At 34.0% G+C, this 24,269-nt stretch overlaps 2 protein-coding genes and 1 long non-coding RNA gene across 6 annotated transcripts in view; 1 reads left to right on the top strand and 2 right to left on the bottom strand.

Annotated features, from left to right (window-relative positions):
* The window catches only part of LOC143203544 (uncharacterized), an 89,604-nt gene extending 68,410 nt beyond the window's left edge, over nt 1-21,194 (bottom strand). Inside the window, exons 1-5 of one of the 4 annotated variants that reach the window (XM_076415731.1) lie at nt 21,057-21,194; nt 17,455-17,528; nt 7,966-8,169; nt 5,006-5,300; nt 1,438-1,658 (exon numbers count right to left, since the gene is read on the bottom strand). In XM_076415731.1, coding sequence (XP_076271846.1) covers nt 1,438-1,658; nt 5,006-5,300; nt 7,966-8,169; nt 17,455-17,514 — 780 coding nt within the window. In that variant the 5' untranslated portion in view covers nt 17,515-17,528; nt 21,057-21,194. Of the gene's footprint in view, nt 1-1,437; nt 1,659-5,005; nt 5,301-7,965; nt 8,170-17,454; nt 17,529-17,598; nt 17,730-21,056 lie in introns of those variants that run through there. The other 3 variants (XM_076415733.1, XM_076415732.1, XM_076415734.1) reach the window with 3 other exon arrangements.
* On the bottom strand, nt 17,546-23,341 carry LOC143203402 (uncharacterized). The gene is made up of 4 exons (XM_076415520.1): nt 23,175-23,341; nt 22,994-23,109; nt 20,506-20,639; nt 17,546-17,803 (listed from the first exon to the last, which is right to left on the bottom strand). The coding sequence occupies exons 1-4, from the start codon at nt 23,339-23,341 to the stop codon at nt 17,594-17,596; spliced, it is 627 nt and encodes a 208-aa protein (XP_076271635.1). The 3' UTR covers nt 17,546-17,593.
* LOC143203886 (uncharacterized) lies at nt 19,099-19,487 on the top strand. Its single transcript, XR_013007461.1, has 2 exons — nt 19,099-19,164; nt 19,243-19,487. It is a non-coding gene; the product is annotated as an uncharacterized LOC143203886 (long non-coding RNA).
* Nucleotides 23,342-24,269: the final 928 nt, after the last annotated feature.

Raw genomic sequence — 24,269 nt, 5'->3', positions numbered from 1 at the left:
TGAAAAAAATGAATAAAAAAGAATTTCGCATGTTGATCAAATATTGCTTTTTGAAGTGAAAAATTACAGTTGAAGAAAAAACTTGGCTTGATGACGAGTTTCTGGACACTGTCCAGGAAAATTAACCATCAAGGATTGGTATGCTAAGTTTAGACGTGGTGAAATGAGTACATAAGACGGTGAACGCAGTGGACGCCCAAAAGAGCTTGTTATCGACGAAAACATTTAAAAAATCCACAAAATGATTTTGAATGACCGTAAATTGAAATTGAATGAAATAGCAGACACTCAACTGAAGAAGTAGAAGCAAGATATCAACTGAACGTGTATCGTTTCACTCCGAAGTCCAATCGACAGTCATCCGAGCGGACTGCACACGATGAACCCGCTCCAAAGCGTGGGAAAACGCAACAGTCGGCTGGCAAGGTTATGGCGTCTGTATTTTGGGATGCGCCCGGTATAATTTTCATTGACTACCTCGGAAAAGGAAGGACCATCAACAGCGACTATTACATAGCGTTATTGAACCGTCTGAAGGACGAAATCGCCGAAAAAACGTCCACATTTGAAGAACAAGAAAGTGCTGCTTCACCAAGACAATGCACCGTGTCACAATCGATGAATTGGGCTTCGAATTGCTTCCTCATCCACCGTATTCTCCAGATACGGCCCCCAGGGACCATTTTCTGTTCTCAGATCTCAAAGGAATGTTTGTTCGGCAGACATTTTCGTCGAATAAAGAGGTGATAGCCGAAACTGAGGCCTATTTTGAAGCAAAGGACAAATGGTACTACAAAAATGGTATAGAAAAGTTGAAGGGTCGCTATAATCAGTGTATCACCCTTGAAGGGAATTATGTTGAATAAAAAAAAACTATTTTTGGCAAAAAAATATGTTTTGCTATGGTAGGCCGGAGACTTTTCAATTGACCAGTTAACATATAGCAATTATGTTTCATACATACATAGAAAATAATTTGTTTCCTAATTAGTAACTGGAAATACATATTCAGATAGTACAGCACGTTAGGCCAAACTACAACAAAATAATAACTGATCCGATAATTCTTGGAAATCATATGAAACTATGTTGGTAAACGCAGTACTGCATCTGCAGGAGCATTGTTATAAATAAGTTTTAAGTTTATTTGACCGGCTAAAATTAAAGTCAGACGTATTCTAGATAGTTACTCGATAATGTTTTTATTATTTTAAGTGTATTATGAATTTATGTGATCAATAAAGCATTAAATGCGTTATAAATTAAAACTACTACTTCGTTTCCTTTTCGTTTGCAAAAACGTTCAATGTTGTCTTATCGAAAAAACATCGAATAAAAACACATGGAACTGCCAATAAACAATCACAAGTATTCTGTTTCGGTAGGCTACGGCTACGCGTTTTAAAATCCATAACAGCGTCACGTTGCGTAACTTACCCTTCCACTGGAATCGGTGGCGTTCAGGTCGGTGTCGCTGATGCCGACCGCCAGGGCCCGTCGAAGAAGGTCCCTGAGTTGATGGTCATCTCCGTCACGGGCTGCCCTCAAGAGAGCCTCGCCCCCCGGACCGGGGGGAGGCTCCTGGGGACCCTGGTTGGACGTGGGGGACAGCGTGCCTCTGACGTATCTGCCGGTGGGATGAACGCGATTCCTGACACCTGGAAGTGATGTATATTTTATAGAGATAAGTCTTTCTTAAAGTTGTGGTTTAAAAGAGATGTTTGCTAAATAAAAAACATACATACGTTTTTTAAACATATTGACGCTGATATATTGAAAATTTGGTACAAAAATGTATAAACTGGAAAAGACAGGACTTAAAAAAGATGTGCTGGATGAAAATCCTTTTAAAGAATTCTCAATTCTCAAGAAAGTCTTATCAATAATATATTAAAAGGATTTGAACTTCTTGAACTTTAAACTATATACGTAAAATATTTAATTTTTTAAAGCTCTGGACTACTAGAACAAAAGCAAACAGAAGTCAATTAAGTTCAGCTGTAGACTCCATTGCGATTAGGGTTATTTGAATTAATATAGTTTACATATAAATATTTTTTAAAATACGCACAAGGAAATATTTTATTTTAGTTTCTAAACTTTTACGTTTTTACACAGGGGACAGAGTGCTCAAATTAGTTCTCAAGATTATGCAATTGAAGGTTGCGAAATTGTCAAAGGAAAAAAATCATTTCGAACAGTTTGAACATCGCGATTTCTTTGCTTGCGAGGTAAAACAAACGGAAAATTTTCTGTGGCGTATGGTGAAGGACTATGGAAAGTAGGAGAGCCGTAGACATTGAAGCACAAGCGGAATATCCACGACTATAAATTCTTGCTTTATATGTGGTGGGATCAGATGCCTACCGAAGTCACTTGAACAAATTGATTTATATGTTGTTGCAAAAAAAGATTAACAATAGAGAGTAACAGATGTAAAGGTATCCTCCTGCATGTCAACGCGTGGCTATATGTTGCAGGAGTTTTGAAGGATACACTGTTACAGCTCGAATGGTACTTGTCTTGTTCAGACGGTTTTGAAATGCTGAATAATTGTTAAAGTATATCGATGATTGGATTATTGCCAATCCATAGTCGTTCTTTCGACACGATTTTGAAAAATAATGTTAATAAATGAATTTTTAAATTAAAAAATGAGCAAATTATATTCTGAAATGAATCATATCAAGATAAGACAAGATCGTCTCTAGCAGGTCAGGTGTGAAGCATCCCTGAGTACAGACCATAGAAGATCGATTGCTGGCCGGCTCGGTGGCGCAGTGGTAAAGGCGATAGGACGATCCTCCTACTGTTGCGTTAGCCGCGGGTTCGAATCCTGCGGGACATGGTCGTAAATCTATGTTTGTGATTGTTTAAAATTTGTGATTATCACAGGCAAGAGTGTAAAATTCGACAAGGAAAATGATCCCAGTCACGCCAGTAACCAGGCTGGGTAAGACCACGTTAAACTGTATGTCCAGTCCAGATAATATATATTAAAAAATATATTAAAAAAAAGATCGATTGCTTCTGTCTTCTTTCTTAACCAGCTAATGTTTCGAATAAAATAATTGACTTTTATTGGGCCCAATAATCCTGCCCAGTAGTCTTGCTGGACTCTCAAATGTATGAGAAAAAGAAGGAGGTTCTATGTTCGGCTCTATAAATATTTTTTAATGTAAGTTCGCTGATTTCCCTGTCAATTGTGGGTCGGTTTTCAATTTTTTTTTATTCGGAAAAGTGTACTTCTGGGGTTCGGCACCGACTTCAAAGGAGTCAGTTGGTAGTAGTTAAAATAATATTGTAAATATATAAATAGTTTTAGGTAGGTATTAAGCTAAATTGTGTGTATACAGTAGAATATAAAATACATGTAGTAGATAGGTTATATAAGGTTTTTGAATATTATTATGTGTTGAAAATCTAAGTTTGAACATTTTAAAATTTTAATGAGTACCTTAATTATTATTTGAAATCGGTTAAATTTTTTTGTAAAAAATATGTTTTTACTGGCAAGTCAGTTTCGTGGTCAAAGGTAGCTACTGACAGTTCGATTAGTTTATAAGGTAGCTACTGACAGTTCGATTAGTTTATAAGCTTCCACCAAATCATATATACTGTCAACACTTTTATTTTTAAATTATTCTAGCAATATTGTCGAACACGTATCGCGACAAATATGCTAATATTATGTTTTTCTATCCTTCTAAAAACCGCAAAGTATCAAACTATTTGATAAGATCGTGGAACCAAAAATGTCATCACAAATAGTTTTAGGAAAACAAAAATTGTTATACGATTTTGCACGTAGTATTCTTATTCTAATTGTTTTTCAAAGAACCCTAATAATTTTATTGTAGTATACTGTTGTTAATCCACAAACTTAAGAAAACCAACAAAAAATCAGAAACTTTGCCTGGCGAATAAAAATTTAGCATTGACAATCTTAATATTGTCTCATTCTCTTCCAATTCTTAAGTTGAATTTGTCAGGAAACGGACAGTGAGTGATTACTTTTTGTTTATATGTCAACGTTCGTTAGCCATACACTTTGTATGAACTATAGTATGGATTAAATGTTCTTTTATTTTGTATCAAATGAATTTTTATGAAAGCTATAGTTACTAGTAATTAAAATTAAAGCCGGATCACACGACTATAGTGTTTTGTCTTTTAATATTAATTTCATCATTATCCATTATACTACAGGGGATAATAATATCAATAATATTAACAAATACACTAAGCCGCGAAAGAAATGGCGCAACGATGGTAAAACGTGGACCGGTTTTATGTTTGGAGAGCATCAAAAGCTGGTCAGCCCTGCGGGTTCTTTTATTCATATCAGTGGCTGGATTACTGCGAATAAATATCTGGACATCCTCAATGAAGACGTTCTCATTATGATCAGCATGTTGTTACCAAACACATTCATATTCCAAGATGATAAAGCCCCCATATACATAGTTAAGAAGTTCTTCAAAATCTTAATTTGACGAATCAGAATACCATTAAATATCTTCCCTGGCCGGCACAATCGTTAGAGCTCAACATAATCGAACCATTATGGTGAGCTTTAGAGTTAGGAGTAGATTTACATCGGCATGATTGAATGAATTGGCGGGAGTTTTGTGCATGGAACTCCATGAATCTATTGCGCTAAGAATTGCAGCTGCTTTAAAAGCAAATGGTGGTCCAAAACCTTATTAATACATATGCCGGGTGTTTATATTATTATGTCCATCTCCTGTAGATCAATTTTTAAATTCATTCAAATGGACGTACATATAGAATTCTCATCATTCTGAACATACCTTATTACTGATTTATAAAAAAAAACTGATATGTCACTGACAAATATTGATATAATTATTATATAAGATTTTAAATGTACAGCTATGCAAGAAAATAAAATTGCAGGATTCGCAATTTTTTTCCTGACAATACTTCCGGAAACTTTCAAGAAGTTACTATTTCTTCACAACGAACGTATCCACTAAATTACCTGGACTGACACAGACGGGAACCTCTACGGTCACGGATTCCTTCCTGCGGTCTTGGAGATGTTCGCGGAACCGTTCGAAACGTCGCGCTAAACTCGACTTTCCTGCGGGTTTCTCGATCGGGCGGCAGGATTGAGCGGCCGCGCGATGGCTGATCGGTCGTTGACTGGCTGGCTTTTCGCTGTTTACGTTCGAATCGGCGGCGATAAGGGGGGCGGCCGCGACGTCTTCGCGTCGGCAGCCGTCGGTGTCGGTGGCGCCGTCCGGCGTCGGGAGCGAGAACCTCACTCGACGAACCTAGGAGAAATTTTTAATTTAACAAATTCCTTCGCCAAATTGTCAGTACATAATGCTTAAACTGAATACTTGAATACAAATTAATGTAATAAAGTTTTGTTAAAAGTATCAAATAGTTGATACATCTATTTGTGTACTTCCTCATAATACAGTCATAGTAGTTGTAGGTAAAAATCACGAGGAAGCAGCAACGAAATTGCAAACCTCAGTAACCAAAATTAATAATAAGACCAAGCAATGAAGAATTAATCTGAATGAGTCTAAATCTGCCCACGTACTATATGGTAGCACAACAAAATGTTTAGTAATGATACTATAAACGAAGCTGAGCTGGAAGGTTCATGTAAACAAGAATTGGACTCTAACTTTAGAAGAATATATTGGCTATGTGGAAGAAATTCTGACCTATCAGCATACAATAAAGTATTACTATATAAGCAAATATTCCAGAAAGAAATCTGAAAATAAATCAGTGGTTTTTGGAAAATATATCTAGTCGTTTTAATGTAAACGAAACGTATAATGTAAACACTTCAGACTTCACGACACATCACCAGTACATAACACCATCCCCCTGAAGAAACCACCCAAAGGATTTATGTAGTCTGGACGGATTACAGTTGTAGTTAAATTGGTTTTATTAGTATCGCCTGAATCTTGGTCCGCTAGTTTGTCTTCGATCTTCTGAATTGTTCTGTTTTTAGTAACTAAGATATTGCGTCCACCTTTAATGGCATTACACCTTAATCTCTGCCAAATCTGCCTATATACCAACAGATTATGTTAGATCACCGCAACTTCAGTCTCTCTTTAATGGCCTTAATGTTTTCCAATGAATGGATGTTTTCAAATACTAATGGTTTATGATTAGTGGATTTTGAGAACTTCCAACTCACATTTGGCTACCTTATATATTAAGCTGCGATATATTTGCTCGAACTCCACTTAACTATGCCAAGGAATGCTTGGAGTAATTATGCAACGATTTCCCATCTAACAATAACTGGTAATCTTGTCTTGATAATATGTTTCTTTCCTTAATAAGTAAGTTAATTCTGGTTAATTCGAATAAAGTAAAATATAATACTACTGACTGTGCCATTTAGGAAACGAATAGAGTTTTAAATAAAAGCTTGAAACTGCTTGAAAACTATCTTGTTTTAATAAACTTATTCAATAATTTGTTTAAGTTAAATGTTCCTTCACCATATTATCAGCATATACTTAATACTTACTGGTTAATGTCAATTGTCCTTCAAGTATCTTCAGAGGAAAATTATATCAATAACTCACACTTTAATAGGTTTTTACGAAAAAAAATCATTAATTAGTACTGTAATTTCTAATATAACTGAAAAATAGAGAAGGTGATATTACACATGTGGTCATGTTGTAATAATGCTAGGAAATCAACTTTGTTTGCTTGAGTGAAAACAAATAAAATTGTTTCAGTGATCGATATATTGGTGCAGAATATAAGAACAGTTCGATCTAAGATTAAGTATGGTAACCAAACCAAATGTCCTAATTCTCGGGCATAATCTTTTACTGTGGTATCTTGACATTATCTTGTTGTAAATGAAGACACCCAGCAGAAAAAAAATGTAATGTTTATAATTCACTAACAGACAATAAGTAACTAGAGCGTAAATAAAATTAGATTAAGTAATATCAATACTTATAATCCTAAGTAATCAATAAACATCACCAGTTCTGTTAGGCCAATAAAAATGTTCACATGACGATAAAAACTTGACGAAAATGTAGCACAATTCAAAAGAGACTAAACCAACTAAAAATAGGAAATAAAAGAGCCAATTAAACCAAATTGAAGAGAAGAATACTTTTAATCTTAACCAATCATCACCATCAGTATTAGACCATAAAAAAAATCATATGTTGATTAAAATATGCTGAAAATTTTGACGTATTTGTATCTGCATGTTCTTAGATGGTTGGTTAAAGTGGAGGGAAAATGGACATGAGTAATTGAATATTAAATTGCCCTCAGCTTGTTGCTTTTTAAGAGATTATCACCTACAGCAGCTGGCGTAGCTGCCTGAAATTGTGAATGTTTAGATTTTTTTTAAAAACAAGAACGAACAAGAAGTTTGCGCATTTGGTTCTCCTTATTCCAACAATAGGCGTGAATTTAACGTGAGAATCAAGGAGGTATCAAGAATCAAGTACAAGTCACTTACATTCAGAAGAATATTCTAATGGACTCTCTTCGAACATTCTCGAAAAAGTTAACCTCAAGATAATTCTGAAATATTTGTGTTTGTATGGTAACTCATTGTGTGAATTGGTAAGGAAATCTAGTAGCCTCCTAGGGTTTTTAGGGTCTATTATAATACTTTTGAACTGTCTATATCTACAGGACTAATAACACAATTTAAACGATAAAATAGGGATTAGACCTATTTCCGAAATTATATTATTCGTATATAATTTTATTGATAAATACCTAAAGATGTATTTGAATACCAGAAAACCCGACGTAGGTAAGTTTCAATACTGTTTAACCTACTAGTAATGATACCTAATATATTACTGGATAAAATTATGGAATTCGACTAGAGACACTGCTAAATTTCTTTTAATGCTGAACGAATAACTGTATAATAACTAACAAGTATATTTTTGAGCTATAAATCGTACTTACAGATTTTAACGGTTCGTTCTTCTCCAAATCCTTGCCCCACGACGAATATCTCTTTTCTTTATTCTGACCAACCCGGTTAATAAACCTCAACGGCCCCATCATAGTGGTTTTGGCCCCAATAGGGCCATAGCGCAGGGACGGTAGTTCACAAACTCTCGTCGTTGTCGAAAAGGACCTTTGGCTTGGTTCTTTGGCACTCGACGTCTGAAAATGTTGTTAAACTTGAAGTAATTTCGGGAATCTTGTCCGTATTTTTAAAATAAGATTTAATATATCAGATTTGTGACGTAAAACTTTATCATATAACGTGTAAACATCTTGATTTAATTAATAATAAATAAGGAAAACATTGCGCTTAATATAGATAAACCAGAACATGCTATGGTACGTCTTATTGATATCGGATCCTTTATTTTGACGGTCACTGGGGAACAGGGTATTTTTTAGCGTGTTTAGGTCAATGTTATCCAAATAATAAGAACGAAATAGTTCGGCTAAAGCGTATATATTCCCTAAGGATATGGCCTTGTTTTTCTCTTTTTTGTTCTAATGAATTACGTAATTTTGACGCAAATGCCGCTACATAATATATATATATATATATATATATATATATATATATATATATATATATATATATATATATTCTAATATAAACAGACTACAAATTAAATGAAGACAAATGATATGCGACAAATAATTAATAAACTATATAAAAATAACATATTAAACTATTTTAAATAATATGCAATAAAGATGAACGCAATGCACTTATATTTTACTTTTACCGGTTTAATAGTAGTAACAACAAAATTACAGTAATCAGGAGTAAATCAAATATATTCTTGGCAATTCGCGTTACATCTCTGCAGAAATCGATTTTGCTTTAATATATAATGTCTAACTATAAGAAATATTTTTAAACGATATAAGCATTGTACTAAAATAGATAGCGGTATATAGTGGTGGTGAATATAGTGGTATTTAGCTTGATATTTTCCTCTTAACCACACTACTGGTCGGTTTACTAGCATGTTGCTGCCACATCAGATATCTTCCCTACCCAAGACACTCGTCAAATCTCAACATAACTGAAAAATGATGGGGATTTTAAGAGCATATTGTGAGGAATTAATAAATTTCCGTCTTCAATGTCATTAAAGCAATTGGGGCATGTACTTGGTTCAAGAATGGGTTAATGTTTTATGGAAGCATCTGTCTTCATATTACTTTGTTCATCCCTGTGTAATTGCATGCTGATGCATTGCACTTTACTGTAGATTTAAGCTACACAGGTGTCCGATTTTCAAAATAAATATAAAAAATTGGCACGTTATCAGAAAAACCAAAATGTGCATCAATAGGATTTTGATAGCTTAGACCATCAAGAGAGACTTATTTTTTAATAAATAACTAAAGCAAGGCTAATGGATTACTAATTGGAAGCATTCCTTCTTGATGGATCCAGCTGAAATATTTATGTAAGTCTATTGCGAAGAATACTGCTACATTTTATCTACCTGTAATTACTGCCCAATAATGCAATCCATTTTGTCCATGAGAAAAAGATAAAAGCAGATTTAGGATACTTAAATGATGAAGAAGCACTTAGTTTTTCATTTTCTGTTTTTTTTTCTCCCAAAGTTATATAATTTTATTTACTTTATCAGTTTGATAATGATTCTCAATATTTAAAATTTTTTCCGTTGGACTGAACATTGTTATCTTATGTTATCGAAATATACAGTTTGAAATATTGGGGATACTTTAAACCGAAAAAATAAACAATTAATCTATAATTTTTTAGAGAATAAGTGTTAACCATTTTGAAAAATTGTAATCTATGAATCTGTGAAGAAATATTTATATCAGGGCCTTTAAAAAAATAGAACATTGCAAATTTTCTTTGTTTTGTTTTTAATGTTCAAAAAATAGAATTCTTTAAATAACCTACTGAAGTAACTATAAAGGATAATAAAGTGATTGATAATGTAATATAAAATAAGAAGAAAAAATAAATCAAGTCATTTTGTAAACAGGAACGAATTAAGTTGTACGAATGATAGCGCTCTACAATGTTGTTTAATTGCCGAGAAAATCGTTAAAATCCGACAAATAACGAGGAACGTCAGTTTATTTCCGACCGAGCAAAGTGTTGAAAATTAGCGGCGAAGAGGCGTCGGGGCCCTGTACCAGGCGCCATTCGAGTTTTTTCATTCGAACTTCCTGGGAACGGAGTCCTGGTCTGCGCTTGGCGGTTGAATTTAATTGTTCTCTTCGTAAGGTCCCAAAAAATCGTTTTCGAAATGGGCGGGAAGACTCGTTAATAGTTACTGCAATAACGAACGAAACGCTGTGTCGAGAGTTACTTTTGAATTTGGTTGGTTTGTTTTATTAAGTTGTAAAGACAGGCTAATATTGTTTACAAGATGTAAAATAGCGAAGGCTTATGGAATTTAATTTATATATTTATATTGTATATATTGTATATACTTTATATATTGGATATGTTAAGTGAAATGTTATAACACGGGTTGAAAAGTCCCTGACCTAGCACATAGATTGTGCTAGTTTTACTGCATTCAACGCTTTTTCAGTTAGTACTAACCTTCAAAAGAGAGCTGTTAAAACTGCATGGTATTCTACACATGAGTTTGTGAGTTATTGTTCTAAGAGTTGTTATTTACTACTCTTGTTATTTTCAAAACAATGGATAAAAAATAATGTCGTGTTTTAATTTTACACTTTTTCTTGATGGGAAAGAATACCATGCAAGCGTTTGTTGACTTCAAACGTCGTAGAGGCACCGATGATGCAGAACGAAGTGGACGTCCAAATGAGGAAACAAATCCACAAAATCGTTTTGAATGATCGAAAAATGAAGTTGCGTGAGCTTGTTAACATCATTAAAATATGAAAATAACGTGTTTTATATTGCGTGAGCATTTGTCTATGAGAAAGCTCTGTTCAAAGTGGATGCCACATTTGCTCACTGTTGATCCAAAATAAGAATGATTCTATTCTATTCTATTATGCTATTGAATAACGTTTTTAGCTTCAAAATGAAATTCGTCAGGGTAGTTATAGTGAAACTGTCATTAGTGAAAGAATATGTCTCTAATAGTTTCAACCATTATAGGAGATGGCTGTAGATTGCAACTAATTAGTTGAACGTTGAAAGACAGACAGTTAAAATGATAGAAGAGACTATATATAAAGGAATTTTTGTGTCGTACACCGTGTTTTAGAATTTTCTTGTTCGGAAGTATTAATATCCCAACAGATCCTCTTGTGGCTAATAATTCGTATAAGACATGTTTTGACCAGCATTTTTCGTCAATAAAGATGGAAGCGGATAGCAGTGGCACTACCTTGAACCATCTTTCTTTGAATTGAATTAAAAAATAGATGTCAAAAACAAAGTTGTATATCTAATATATTTCTTTTCATATATATTTGATATAATTATGTGTTTTTCGATATACTATACTGATTTTTATACATATTTCATAATCATATTTCTTAAATATCACCTTAGACAAAACTAAATCAGATAATTTAGACTTAAAATCGAGGAAACGTACTAGTTAGTCGCAAGATATTCCCAACTTAACTTAATATCGGTCATTTATAAAGCCTTTTTGTATTTATGAGGTGTAAACATGGCGTTGCACTAAAACACCAAGCCGACTTGTAATTCAACTAGTAATTACCAATGCTTATCGTTAACGAGGAATTGCAGGTAGACTACGAAATCAAATGAATCTACGAATATATCCGAGATCTCATTTTTAAGAGTGTTAAACAGGTCAATCGAAAAGTCCCCGGCCTACCATACTAAAACACATATTTTTGGCAAAATTAGTGTTTTTTATTCAACATAATTCCCTTCAACTTATCGATACCATTTTTGTAGTACGATTTGTCCTTTGCCGCAAGTACGATTTCTTGCCAGCGTGCATTATTTTGAAATTTGAGAACAGGAAATAGTCGCTGGGGGCCAAATCTGGAAAATACGGTGGATGAGGAAGCAAGCTAGCGCGGCACCCACTTTGCACAGAGCTTTCTCACACCCAAATATTCGTGAATGAATATGATGTACACGTTCAGTTGATATCCTTAGAGTGTCTGCTATTTAATTCAGTTTCAATTTGTGGTCATTCAAAATTATTTTGTGGATTTTTTAAATGTTTTCGTCAGCAACAAGCTCTTTTGAACATCCATTGCGTTCACTGTCTTCGGTGCTCATTTCGCCACGTCTAAATTTAGCATACCAATCCTTGATGGTTGATTTCCCTGGGGCAGTGTTCGGAAACTCGGCATCAAGCCAAGTGTTTGCTTCAACTATATTTTTTCCCTTCAAAAAGCAATATTTTATCAACACGCAAATTCCTTTTTATCAATTTTTTTTCAAAATAACAAAAGTTGCTTCACTCAAAATGCTATAATTCATAAACTAACAGATCTATTGAGGGTTAGGGGTAACTAAAAAAACATATGGATTTAATTCTAGTAGCGCCATCTATGTCTCCGACCGGGGACTTTTTAATTGACCTATTAACTTAAGATGTAACGTTAGACAACTTAGTATAAATTTAAAGAAGATATTCAATATATATTATTGTTTTCCAGTATAGCTTTTACATTTCTTACATCCTGAAGGTTACTACATCACTAATGAATAAATTGTAAATAAATAAACGTTTTTACGAACCTCAATATAATATTTTGCAATTTAAAATAAGAAATTGCGTTTACACTCGGCCAATATCCATGTATCACGATAACATCACTGTATTAGCATTACTGCAAGTAATCTGGGACCGTTTCTAATCGCCCGATGTGACCTTCGTTAATCAGAAACGGAGACTTCACCCAGATTTTTTTCCCCGGTGCCGGTGGTGTTCCAGATCAATTGAGGTCAAGTTGAAGTCGAATCGTGGGGGTCGAGCTGACAAATTTAGTTCCCGTTTTGGAGAACGAAACGCTGTCCGAATTAGTTCGCGAAGGTCAAGTGACATTTTATGATGTATGACGGGGTGATGCCGGACGTAGACGTTCCTGGGAACGGAAACAATTGTGAGAAATCGCTTCCTTTTATGAATGCTGTCATTCTTGAACGTTACCGCCAAACTATTGTAATGTTTTATAAAGGAAAACTGATATGTATATGTGATCATCCATCCTGTATCAGAACAATTAGCGATAACAACAATCTGAATTGTTCTTTATAAATAGATGTATGTATTACCCAGGAGACAAAAGGATTTTACAGAATTATAGAATTTCCAACACTAAAAGAGAAAACATCCAAATCCCGCATTCAATCAATGACCCAACGATGGAGCTGGACGTATAAAAACCCCGACACAGATACTCTTCTTCTTCGGGCTCCCTCGAGTAGCTGTGTCGTCAACTGAAAATTGTCAATCACTCGAATAAACCATAAATAATCCCGTTAGTTTTCATCATTTTATCACGTGCTCGTCATCAATTCTCACATATATATTCTGAAGACATATTTTCAGACATACTGGATCATTGTTGGGATATTCAGGCTTGTAAATAATTTTGAACTTATGGTTCAGAATAGCTTCCTTTTGTGAATGTAGTAATTATTCAGCATAACAGTGAAGCGAATACAACGTTTTATTAAGAAAATGTTATATGAATAAAGACCGAAGACAAATCTTTTTTTATTGGAGTGCTGGCTTGTTGTTAAGACATTTACGTTTGCAAATATTTTTTAATATATGATTCAGATTAATCAGAAACATGATCCGATAATAATTCCGTCGTATAATGCATAACGTAGATGTTTTTTGTGGGATGCAATAGTACTCGTAAACATCTTTAAATGTATACATTTGTAATGAGGTTCGATCGTTCTTCCCCTACGCTGCTTGATGTAACAGGTCAATTAAAAAGTCCCCTTTTTAGTTAGCCCTAACCCTCAAAAGATGCGTGTATAAATTTGACAGTTGTCAGATCACTAGTTTGTGAATTATAGCATTTTGAGTGAAACCACTTTTGTTATTGTGAAAACGTAGATAAAAATGAATTTCGCGTGTTGATAAAATATTGCTTTTTGAAGGTAAAAAATACAGTTGAAGCAACAACTTGGCTTAATGCCGAGTTTCCGGACACTACCCCAGAATAATCAACCATCAAGGATTGGTATGCTAAGTTTAGATGTGGTGAAATGAGCACCGAAGGCGGTGAATGCAGTGGGCGCCCAAAAGAAATTGTTACCGACGAAAACATTAAAAAAATCCACAAAATCATTTTCAATGCCCGTAAATTGAAACTGAATAAAATAGCAGACACTCTAAAGATATCCATTGAACGTGTACATCATATCATTTACGAATATTTGGATATGAGCAAAGTGGATGCCGCGCGAACTGACTTTTGACCAAAAACAACGACGAGTTGATGATTCGGAGTGGTATTTGAAGATGATCAAACGTAATAAACCCGAGTCTTTGCCTCGATATGTGACAATGGATGAAACATAGTTACATCATTACACTCGGAAGTCTAATCGACAGTCATCCGAATGGACTGCACACGATGAACCCGCTCCAAAGCGTGGGAAAACACAACAGGGGGCTAACAAGGTTATTGCGTCTGTATTTTGGGATGCGCATGGAATAATTTTCATTAACTACCTCGAAAAAAGAAGCACCATCAACAGTGACTATTACATAGCGTTATTGGGCCGTTTGAAGGACGAAATCGCCGAAAATCGCATTTGAACAAAAAGAAAGGGCTGCTTACCCAAGACAATTCACCATCTCACAAGTCAGTGAAAACGATGGCAAAAATCCACGAATTGGACTTCGAATAGCTGCCTTATCCATCGTATTCTCCAGATCTGCCCCAGTGACTATTTTCTGTTCTCAGATCTCAAAAGAATGCTCGCTGGGAGGAAATTTTCGTCGATTGAAGAGGTGATCGACGAAACTGAGGCCTATTTTGAAGCAAAGGATTGGAGGGTCGCTATAATAAGTGTATCACCCTTGAGGGGAATTATGTTGAAACTAATTTTGCCAAAAAATGTGTTTTACTTGTGTAGGCCGGGGACTTTTCAATTGACCTGTTATGAAACCAGTAATATTCGACCGGTTTGATTTATTTTGATGGCTTTTTAAAGTTTTATTTTATTATTTTTGGTTATTATTTGTTATTTTTGGCTAATTAGTATGTCCTATTACTAGCTTTCATGTAAAATTATTATTTTTAAGGTGTTACTGATATATTTGCTGTATTAAGAAAGATTCATCCGGTGTCTCGTGAGGTTCAAGGAGCTTGATGGTTCTCATTCTAGACTTGATTCTGATTATAATCTCAAGCGCCTTTTGTTACAATCAATTACATAATTGAAATTCATATATTTGTTAATAATGAACTGAAATTGAAATATATATTTTTAAATTTATAACAAGTAGATTAAAAGGTTTCCAAAATATATAATATATAGATTTTTCTATTTACTACCAAAATAATAGAGAAGAGCTAATATATAACAAAATATTTTATTCATATTTTATATTATTTTTTCATATTTACGGCCATCACATGTACAAATAAGAATTAATTTTTTACAGTCAATTGTTAGATTTACTCTCATGTTAAGTCTTTTTACTATAAATCAAAAGTTTTTCATGCATGTTCACTTTAAAGGGTTCTATTTACACGTATATTTAATACTTAATATCATTAACTCATATTAATTAACTCATATATTTTTATAACTCATTTTTAATATCATTAAAAATAGAATATTCAATTCTCATTTCAAATATTATTACCACGGCAATGAAAAATTATTTAAAATATATCATATATATTAAATGTAGAAAATGTAATGTTAGATTGTATTTTACATGTAAAATAGTAGAAGACGGTCAATTTTGACGGATTCGCTTGCTTGAAGAAGTACTCGTGATGATTGTGGATACACTCAGGACGACTCAGACCTCTGCTAATTTCCAACGGACAGTATAAATTTGAACGATGATTTTTTCGTCGTAACAGAGAACTCCCAATGCAGTCACACCTTATAATTCTCGGTTTGAAGCCATCAATGCTAGTTATAGCGACATCTTTCAAATATTTAAAGCCTAATTAAGAATAAGGCTAGGACATTACAACAGGAGGGATCTGGCTTCTACAGGACGATTCAGGCTGTCAACACAACAAAGCATCTGTTAGCGAAGTTGCGATAGGATGTTTTTAATAATCCCACAATCTTGACCTTATGATTATGTTACATTAGGTGGAAAGCAAGGAAGTAAAAGGAGCAGCAAGGAAATGAACAAGACATAAAAGTGGTTTATAATTACACTCTATCGAGAGAAATGGTTATAATCATGTAGAAGTTCTTTTTTAAAAAAAAAATTCAAATCTACAAATATCTAGGAAAATTACTCTCTAGGTTTTTTACGCTCCTTTATGTCTTTGGCTGGAGTTGAAAAGTTGAGTTGAGGTTCCAGTATAACAGTAGATTTTTCAAATACCAAAAGTTTGGAGTAAAGAGGTAAAACTGACGTAAGAATTGAGATGTTAGTATTTTATTATATTTCCTATATAGCTATAACAATAAACACGCGACAAATATACCTGGATTACTGTAATGAAGTATGATTTGAAGATATAACTAGTATATCAAAGAGAGAAGGAGAAATATATAAGTAGCAAATATTAGTGGTTCATAGTTGCATAGTTAGTTTTAACAATAAACACTTTTTAAAGAAGAACGGACAACTCAAGAAACGGTCGCAACTATTATAAAAATGTAAAAAAATAACACTCTATATTTTCGATTTTTTTTTTTATATAGCATGTTTTACAAACTAATGAGTCCTTGGTCGTTCTGAAGAATAGGTGTTTATTTTAAAACATAAAAGATGATCTGAAGAAATAATGAAAATATCAACAGTAATTCCAATAAACAAACTTTTGGAATAATTAATACTTATTAACTTTTATTAAACTTATTAATAATTTTCAACACTAATTTACTGGTTAGTTTTATAAAGTTCTTTTAGGATATTATTAATATTTAATTACTCTTAATTTAATAAGTTTGATGATGATTAAAAATGATATAAACAAACGATATTCCATTGATGAAAATTAACAACGCGTTTTTAATTAAAACTCTAAAAGTAATTAAACGATGGCTTGTACGTAGTTTGCATAACGTACGAAATAATAACACGTTCTTTATTATTAATGTTAATTTTTCTCACGAAACGCCTACACCTGTTTCAAGCTTCGTGTACCAGAGTCGTAAAACTTTAAGAAAACCGACAACAGTTGGCATTATTATGTGAACTAACAAACCCATCTAATGCACGAATTGCTAAATATAGATGACATTTAAGTGTTCGGAAAGTGCAACGAAGCAACCGAAAAAAAAAAACAGAAAGAAAACGTGTACAGTCTCTAGAGTGATATAAGAAAAAGTCAGTGTTAACTTACAACAAATATTACCTCCTTTATACAGGGATGTACGACCGAGCCGTTCTTCGTTATCACCATGTCGCTGATTTATTCTGAAACAGAAAGAAATTTTAGTCACTTGCAGATTGAAATAAGATTCGAAAAGGGTTAAAAAGGGTTAACCTGCGCGTCTGTCGACGTTCGGAGTTCTGGTAAGGGCGGGGGTGTTATTACGCTGTATGCCCTCGTTGATGACTGAAGTTGAGGAGTGCAAAATAGCCAGTTCTTGAGTTGTTTCACGCGCGTGCCGGCGCAATATCAATTTGAAGCTGACGGCGAACTGTACGGGGTCAATCCAATAATTCTCGGGTTTTTCGCTGACGCTACCCTGTTCCGATACAAAGCACGTTATGCTATAGGGACTGTAAATTAATTATAATGGATTTCTTATGGCAAATGTAAAAATTAGATCTTCAGATATGCGTTAGGTTAATACAGTCTTAATTTACAAACAAATTTATTACTAGTGCTCTGCTATAAGGAGTGTGAATTATTTTTAATGGGTTTCTTATGGTTAACGTAAAATGTATTGTAAAACTAGTAAATATTTTTTTAATATATCTTATTTCGGATATGCATTAGATTAGTACAATCTCAGTTTACAAATTAATTTATCACTGTTGTTCAGTTACAGTAGTGTAATTTGTGTAAGGTGTGATTCAGTAAACTATTTTTAAGTTTTATAGTGAAATCTTGGATAACTAGATCCCCTTGATTTTGAGGTTTTCGTGAAGTTCTCTTCGTTGTTTATTAAAATTAGTAGAAGAACTTTATTTTGACAGGGTTAGATTCTAGTCGGTGTGGTTGGTGGCATCACATAAGTTCGAATGTAATCATCTTCAGTCAAGTTGGGAATATCCTCCGACTATTCTAATTTTCTTGATTTTGAGCCTAATCAGTTCAGCCTTTTGTTTAACGTGATATTTTTAACATAATTTATGCTGTTATCGAGATGGATGCCCTGGTATTTCGCTGATTACGGTTGATGAATTTGGCGCATAGCAATTTAAGTTTTCTCTATAGTCTATTTGTGGATCTGACTGACTGCCACTTAGAATTTTTTTTATATCTTTGCTATAATAATTATATCGTAGGTAAATGTTCTAAGTATTATGAGCATATCTTTTGTTATTAGGATATGAGCAGTGTAACATTTGTGTATATTATATTACTATTATTATTTTTTATAAGCAAATATATTTGCAGAAGATCTGGAAGAAAGATTTCATCCAAAGCACGGGGATAATTTTCTACGATGCCTCAGTCCCAATAATTATTCCGAAAGGATTGAACCAGTTATTTATTCCTAAGGTTTCGAAAAAAATTAAGCTCCACGTTAATTTGAAAAAAGCCTAAAAAGAAAAAAGACTTTGAAGAATCTATCACCGTGTTACGAGAGAGATTCTTAAAAGACTCTAAAGAGCCCTTGACTGAATTAACCAACCTTATAAAGCAGTAAACGCTTGTATTCGGTTAAGCTATGTACCAAATGATACCAAAAGGTGATAAACATCTAAGTGAAGTTAAATCATACGGCCCATTTTCTTCATTGTCGGTTATTTCTAAACTATTTGAGAAATTTACTGCAAAACGCCCTAAACCTCTTCTCGAGCATTGAGTTTGGTTTCAGGAATGCTCATTCAGTAATCTGCATGGAATATGTAAATGAAAAATCTTTAGGAAATAAAGGTGTGTGCTCTGCTCTCGTAGTATAACGTGAAAGACTTTTATATAAATTAAACTCACTTATTGCTAAGTGTTTTTTAGAGATGTATTTAAATGAAGAAATATATTGTGATCTCAGAGCGATAAGAGTTGGCGGGCCTCAAGGAAATGTCTTGGAGTCAGTGCTTTATCTCCTTTACATCAGTGATCTCTGCACAATATTATATAACATAACTGCTAGCTTTGATGGTGATGTTAGCAATTACAGACTGATCAATCCTGAAGCTCCATTATTCTCTTGATAAAGTTGGTATATGGACTAAAATGCCGAATCAATTTGAAATGAAAAAGCAGTATGTTTGTACGTATGAAACAATTTTTCAATCTTATAGATAACTCCTTTATTTTCTATTTTTATTTTGATTTTTTGTATTTTTCAAATTACTGTTTTTTCTAGACATATAAAAATACTTGCAAAATGCATTAGTACAGTGTTTAGTAATTGAAATCCATAGATTTTCACAACTGTATTCACTGTTTTTGGTCTGAGTTATTTCTTTCTGAAGTTGCCACTTTGGTGGAATGTAATTTAACAAATCCAAAACTTAAATCCTTAACTAAAATCAAATTAACAACTAAACAACTTATTTTTATTTTATATTTAGGGATTCTGTATACGTAAAGGCTGAATATTTATCAAGGGAATAACATACACCATGTAGCTTCCACTTCATTGAATTATGGAACAACAGCAATGTGTTAGATTAAAAGTAGATATAAAAATTACCAGACTTCTATTCTGGATATTAATAGAAACACGTTAGTATTCTTGATATGTCATTTATAGACGGGGAAAAGTATTTAAAGAAATACATTGAATTTAAATACTTAAATTGCTACCTTATACTGTGCACCTAATTATTAATTTAATTTAATAAAAGCTTGACGTTTTTTAAATAAACAACTCTAAACTATATACATTTGGTGTAAATTTCGATATTTTTCATAATGTCTGATTTTGGTTTCATAGTCTCATTTTTTCATTCATTAATCACCATTAAATTACATATAAGGTGTAATATTTTCAATATAAACAAGGGTTATAAGGAGAAATGACCCAAAGTGGATATTTTCCTGATATCCGAAATAACTGGAACTTTTTTAGATTTAACTGATATTGTGATTTATAAAATTGGAAGAATGTTAATTTAAATTGTGTTTTCTTGTAATGCGTGCCTCATATTTTGCAAAAAAATAATAGTCTTTTATTTATCTTAGTGAATTTATAAAAAGCAGCGTTACTATATTATTTATTATACTATTTTATATAGAAAAAAAATTGAAGTCAAACAACAACATATTTACATGTTGGCAATCAGCAGAAAACGTTGATTCACCCAAAACGTGCCGCGTATAACGTCCACCTACCGAATACTCAGGTTTAATCCATCGAAAAATGGCGTACTGATGACGAAATAGTATAACCTCAGGGGAACAAACTATAAATAAAAGACCACAACAATTGCTTACTATAGAAACTGACTGTTCCTTCCAATATATCGTATGTAGCTTGATGTTAACAATCAAAAGCTAGAGCATTGCTCAAAATAACAATTTGTCAAACAGTGCGGTGGTTTAGTCCATAGCTTTCATCAATACGTATTCGTTTGAACTAAAAATATGGGAATCGCTATAAAAAAAAACATGTCACGGTGTGATATATTTATGAGCTGACGATGGGAAGCGTTAATTTTCTACGAAAGTGATCTCTGACGTTAAATAGACACGATAACAGCTGACATTAAAAACCACTATGTTTTAATCCATTAAAAAATGGCGCATTGATGACGGAATGGCCTAAGCCCCGGGGGAAATACGTATAAAAGACAACAACAGCAACAACAATCGCAACTTACCACCTGGTCGTATAAATAAACGGACGAGTTCCGCCACTACATCGGATTAATGTTAAAGCCAGCGATTTTCGGCGTATAAACGCGAAAAAGATAATTTAGGAGCGCGTAGTCATTGTCTTCTAAAAATAATAAACACCGCCCGTGATGTAACGCACAACAATTATTTTTCGGGGCGATGAAAAACCACCGTGGCGTCGATCTAATAAGGTTTTCGTCGGCGGAAAGAGGGAGAAGACTGAACGGACCTGTGTGTGTGTGTGGTGTCGATCTCGAAAAATAAATCGCGGAGATTTGGACGGAAATCGTATTTTCGTTCGTTTCTATTTAGACGGCGGTACAACCTGTTGGGTGTATTTTTCCGCTTTATCTCGTGATGTTTGTGGAATTAATATAGATTGGATTTGGAAATTAGAACGACTGAAATCGAAAATCATTTGATATTAAAAGGTCAACACGTAGCCATGAAGATAATCTTGATTAGATATTCCTAGAAGATAGGGTAATCGCAATAAGGGTGCTTCATCAATAATATAAGGTGTCTCTTGAATGTTTACCAGTTTTCCTTAACACCTTTGTTAATGGTGTCAAGATTGCTTTTCTTAAAATTCTGGAACCAGACCTTCCGTGTTTTTATTGCTCAATCATATTCTCCATATGCAGTTTTGAATTCAAAATTAATTCGGTCTTTATTTACTGGTAGGTTTTTTCGTGCTGTTTCTGGTGCCCTCCAAGACATGACGCCCTAAGCAATGGGTCAGTTAATCCGGCACTGATTCATTGATTTTCTCCGACACCAAGCAAATTGTTTTTCAAGCTGTTTTTTTTGAAAGCATCTTTTAAAGTCTCCTTTTTACCAACGAGGGTTTATCTGGACTGGGCCTACTGTTTAACGTGGGCTCCGAACCATGATCTAGGAATAATTCGAACCCGTGACTATCGCAACAGTAGGTGGACCATCTTGTCGCCTTTACCACTGCGCCAATCAAGTTTCAAGCAAACTGTTTTGTTGCTTTAAAAGTTGACGCAAACAAAGTAGCACAGCGAGAACACAGTTACAATGCGGTGTGGTGCCACTTAATATTATATATGTTATTTTTGTAAAGTCAATCAAGGTTTATTTTTCTCACTCAAAAAATTTGATGAGAAAAGTGAAAAAGAACGACGTTGGTTTGGCAGTAATCCAATCATCCAAGTCAAGCCACGCTGCATTGACCTAAAAAAGGGGCAATCAGGGGACACTAGGTTTAGCGAGTATGTTGGGTGCGATAGAACTTCTCATTAGAGCTACAAGGTTCTTTAGAAATCTTGCCACGTCGAATGTTGTCATGCGTGAAGATGAGTTTGCGTCTGTTACTGCCTATTGCTCGTCAAATCCGTTAAAACGGTAGTAACATTTTTATTCGGTTTTAACAGCTTATAATACACTAAACGTTGCTAATACCATCATACAGGACTTCACTCGACTAACTCATCGCTTTTCTGTATTGGTCTTGCGCACTAGCATTCGTAGGGTTTTCGTAATAGGTTCGGATTTTATTGCAACTTGGAATATATCACAAAAACTCTTTTTTCTGCGTTACAAGTAATGAAATTGCGCTGTTGAAAAGGTTCGAAAGAGAATTTCATTCCCTTTTGGATCATTATCATCACATATAATTCTCATAAATAGTTCTTTGAGAGTTTGAGTCAAGCAATGAGATCAGTAAATTCATTTCAGGGAATGAATTTATGGATGGTGGTAACCGGACCCAAAATAAATCAAGAATTTTAACCAAGAAAAGACATTATAAATGATGAGAGTTTCGAAAGTCGAAGCATACAAGTTAGGTTTTAGAATGGCTATTGAGATAAATTATATGTCTTCAGGTGTTCTTTATTGCGAATATAGATAGGTGAAAGAAAACTAAAACGAGAGGGCATATTGAAGAGTAAAATACAGTGAATAGGGGCATCTAATCCTATAGGAGCACCGGAACCATCTGTAAGGATCACTTTACTGTAAGGATGTGGGGACTGCATGCTCGGAGTTGATAGAATAATGAAGGAGTAGTTCCTGACATTAAAGAGAGGTAATATTTTGAATATTATAGCTAAAAAATTTACAATTTGCATTGATACGAGAGGCAGCCCAAGGCGGCACGCGTATGAAACTGATTGAACCCTGGAGGATTGGAGGAATATCCATATTTTTGGTTTTTAAATATGAAATAGTTCGGTTCTCCCCCGGCAAGGATTCTATGCGAAGCTATGACTTCCATTAGTCCCGGTAACGATTCCTTCATCATGTTCCATCAGTCTTATTCTTCGGATATAAGAGATTTAAAGGACGCCAGCCACACTCTTCAGGCAAACTTAGCACATCTATTTAACGCAGCTACTTTGATTTGAACTTTCAAATGTTTTGAAGTATTTGATAACGTAATATTTTTATTAGTTTTGTTGAAATTATTTAACTCTGAAAATTCCCCCGGCTTGAAATTAAATCAAATTCGACAGCTGTCGGATCATTAGTTTGTGAATTATAGAATTTTAATTGAAGCAACTGTTGTTATTGTAAACAAAATGGATAAAAAGGAATTTCGCGTGTTCATAAGATGTTGCTTTTTGAAGGGAGAAAATAGAGTTGAAGCAAAAACTTTGCTTGATGACGAGTTTCCGGATAGTGACTCAGCAAAATCAACGATCAAGGATTGGTATGCGAAGTTTAGACGTGGTGAAATGAGCACCGAAGACGGTGAATGCAGTAGACGCCCAAAAGAGGTTGTTAACGACGAAAACATTAAAAAAATCCATAAAATCGTTTTGAATGACCCTAAATTGAAATTGAAAGAAATATCAGACACTCTAAAGATTTCAAGTGAACGTGTACATCATATCATTCACAAATATTCGAGTATGAGAAAGCTCTGTGCAAAGTGGGTGTCGTGCGAGGTCACTTTTGACCAAAAACAACGATGGGTTGATGATTCGGAGCAGTGTTTGAAGATTATCAAGCGTAATAAACTCGAGTTTTTGCGTCAATATGTCACAATAGATGAAGCATGGCTCCATCATTTCACTTCGACGTCCAATCGACAGTCATCCGAGTGGATTGCACAAGATGAACCCGCTTCAAAAGGTATAAAAACGCAACACTCAGCTGGCAAGGTTATGGCCTCTGTATTTTGGGATGCGCATGGAATAATTTTCATTGACTACCTTGAAAAAGGAAGT

The sequence above is a fragment of the Rhynchophorus ferrugineus genome, unplaced genomic scaffold (genome assembly GCF_030347505.1).
Source record: "Rhynchophorus ferrugineus isolate W39M unplaced genomic scaffold, kcgeb_rfMv2 rfM10, whole genome shotgun sequence".
NCBI classification, from domain to species: Eukaryota; Metazoa; Arthropoda; class Insecta; order Coleoptera; family Curculionidae; genus Rhynchophorus; species Rhynchophorus ferrugineus.
The sequence above is the reverse complement of the archived record's forward strand: the minus strand, read 5'-3'. Positions and strand labels throughout refer to the sequence as shown.

What these genes read in the sequence shown, in the direction of transcription:
- LOC143203402 (XM_076415520.1), bottom strand. Translation starts at nt 23,341, where the DNA reads ATGATGAAGGAATCGTTACCGGGACTAATGGAAGTCATAGCTTCGCAT. An exon ending in GCCGCCTTGGGCTGCCTCTC is followed by an intron (nt 23,110 to 23,174) that starts GTATCAATGCAA and finishes CTTTAATGTCAG; the next exon opens with GAACTACTCCTTCATTATTC. An exon ending in TTTCTGCTGATTGCCAACAT is followed by an intron (nt 17,804 to 20,505) that starts GTAAATATGTTG and finishes GTATCGGAACAG; the next exon opens with GGTAGCGTCAGCGAAAAACC.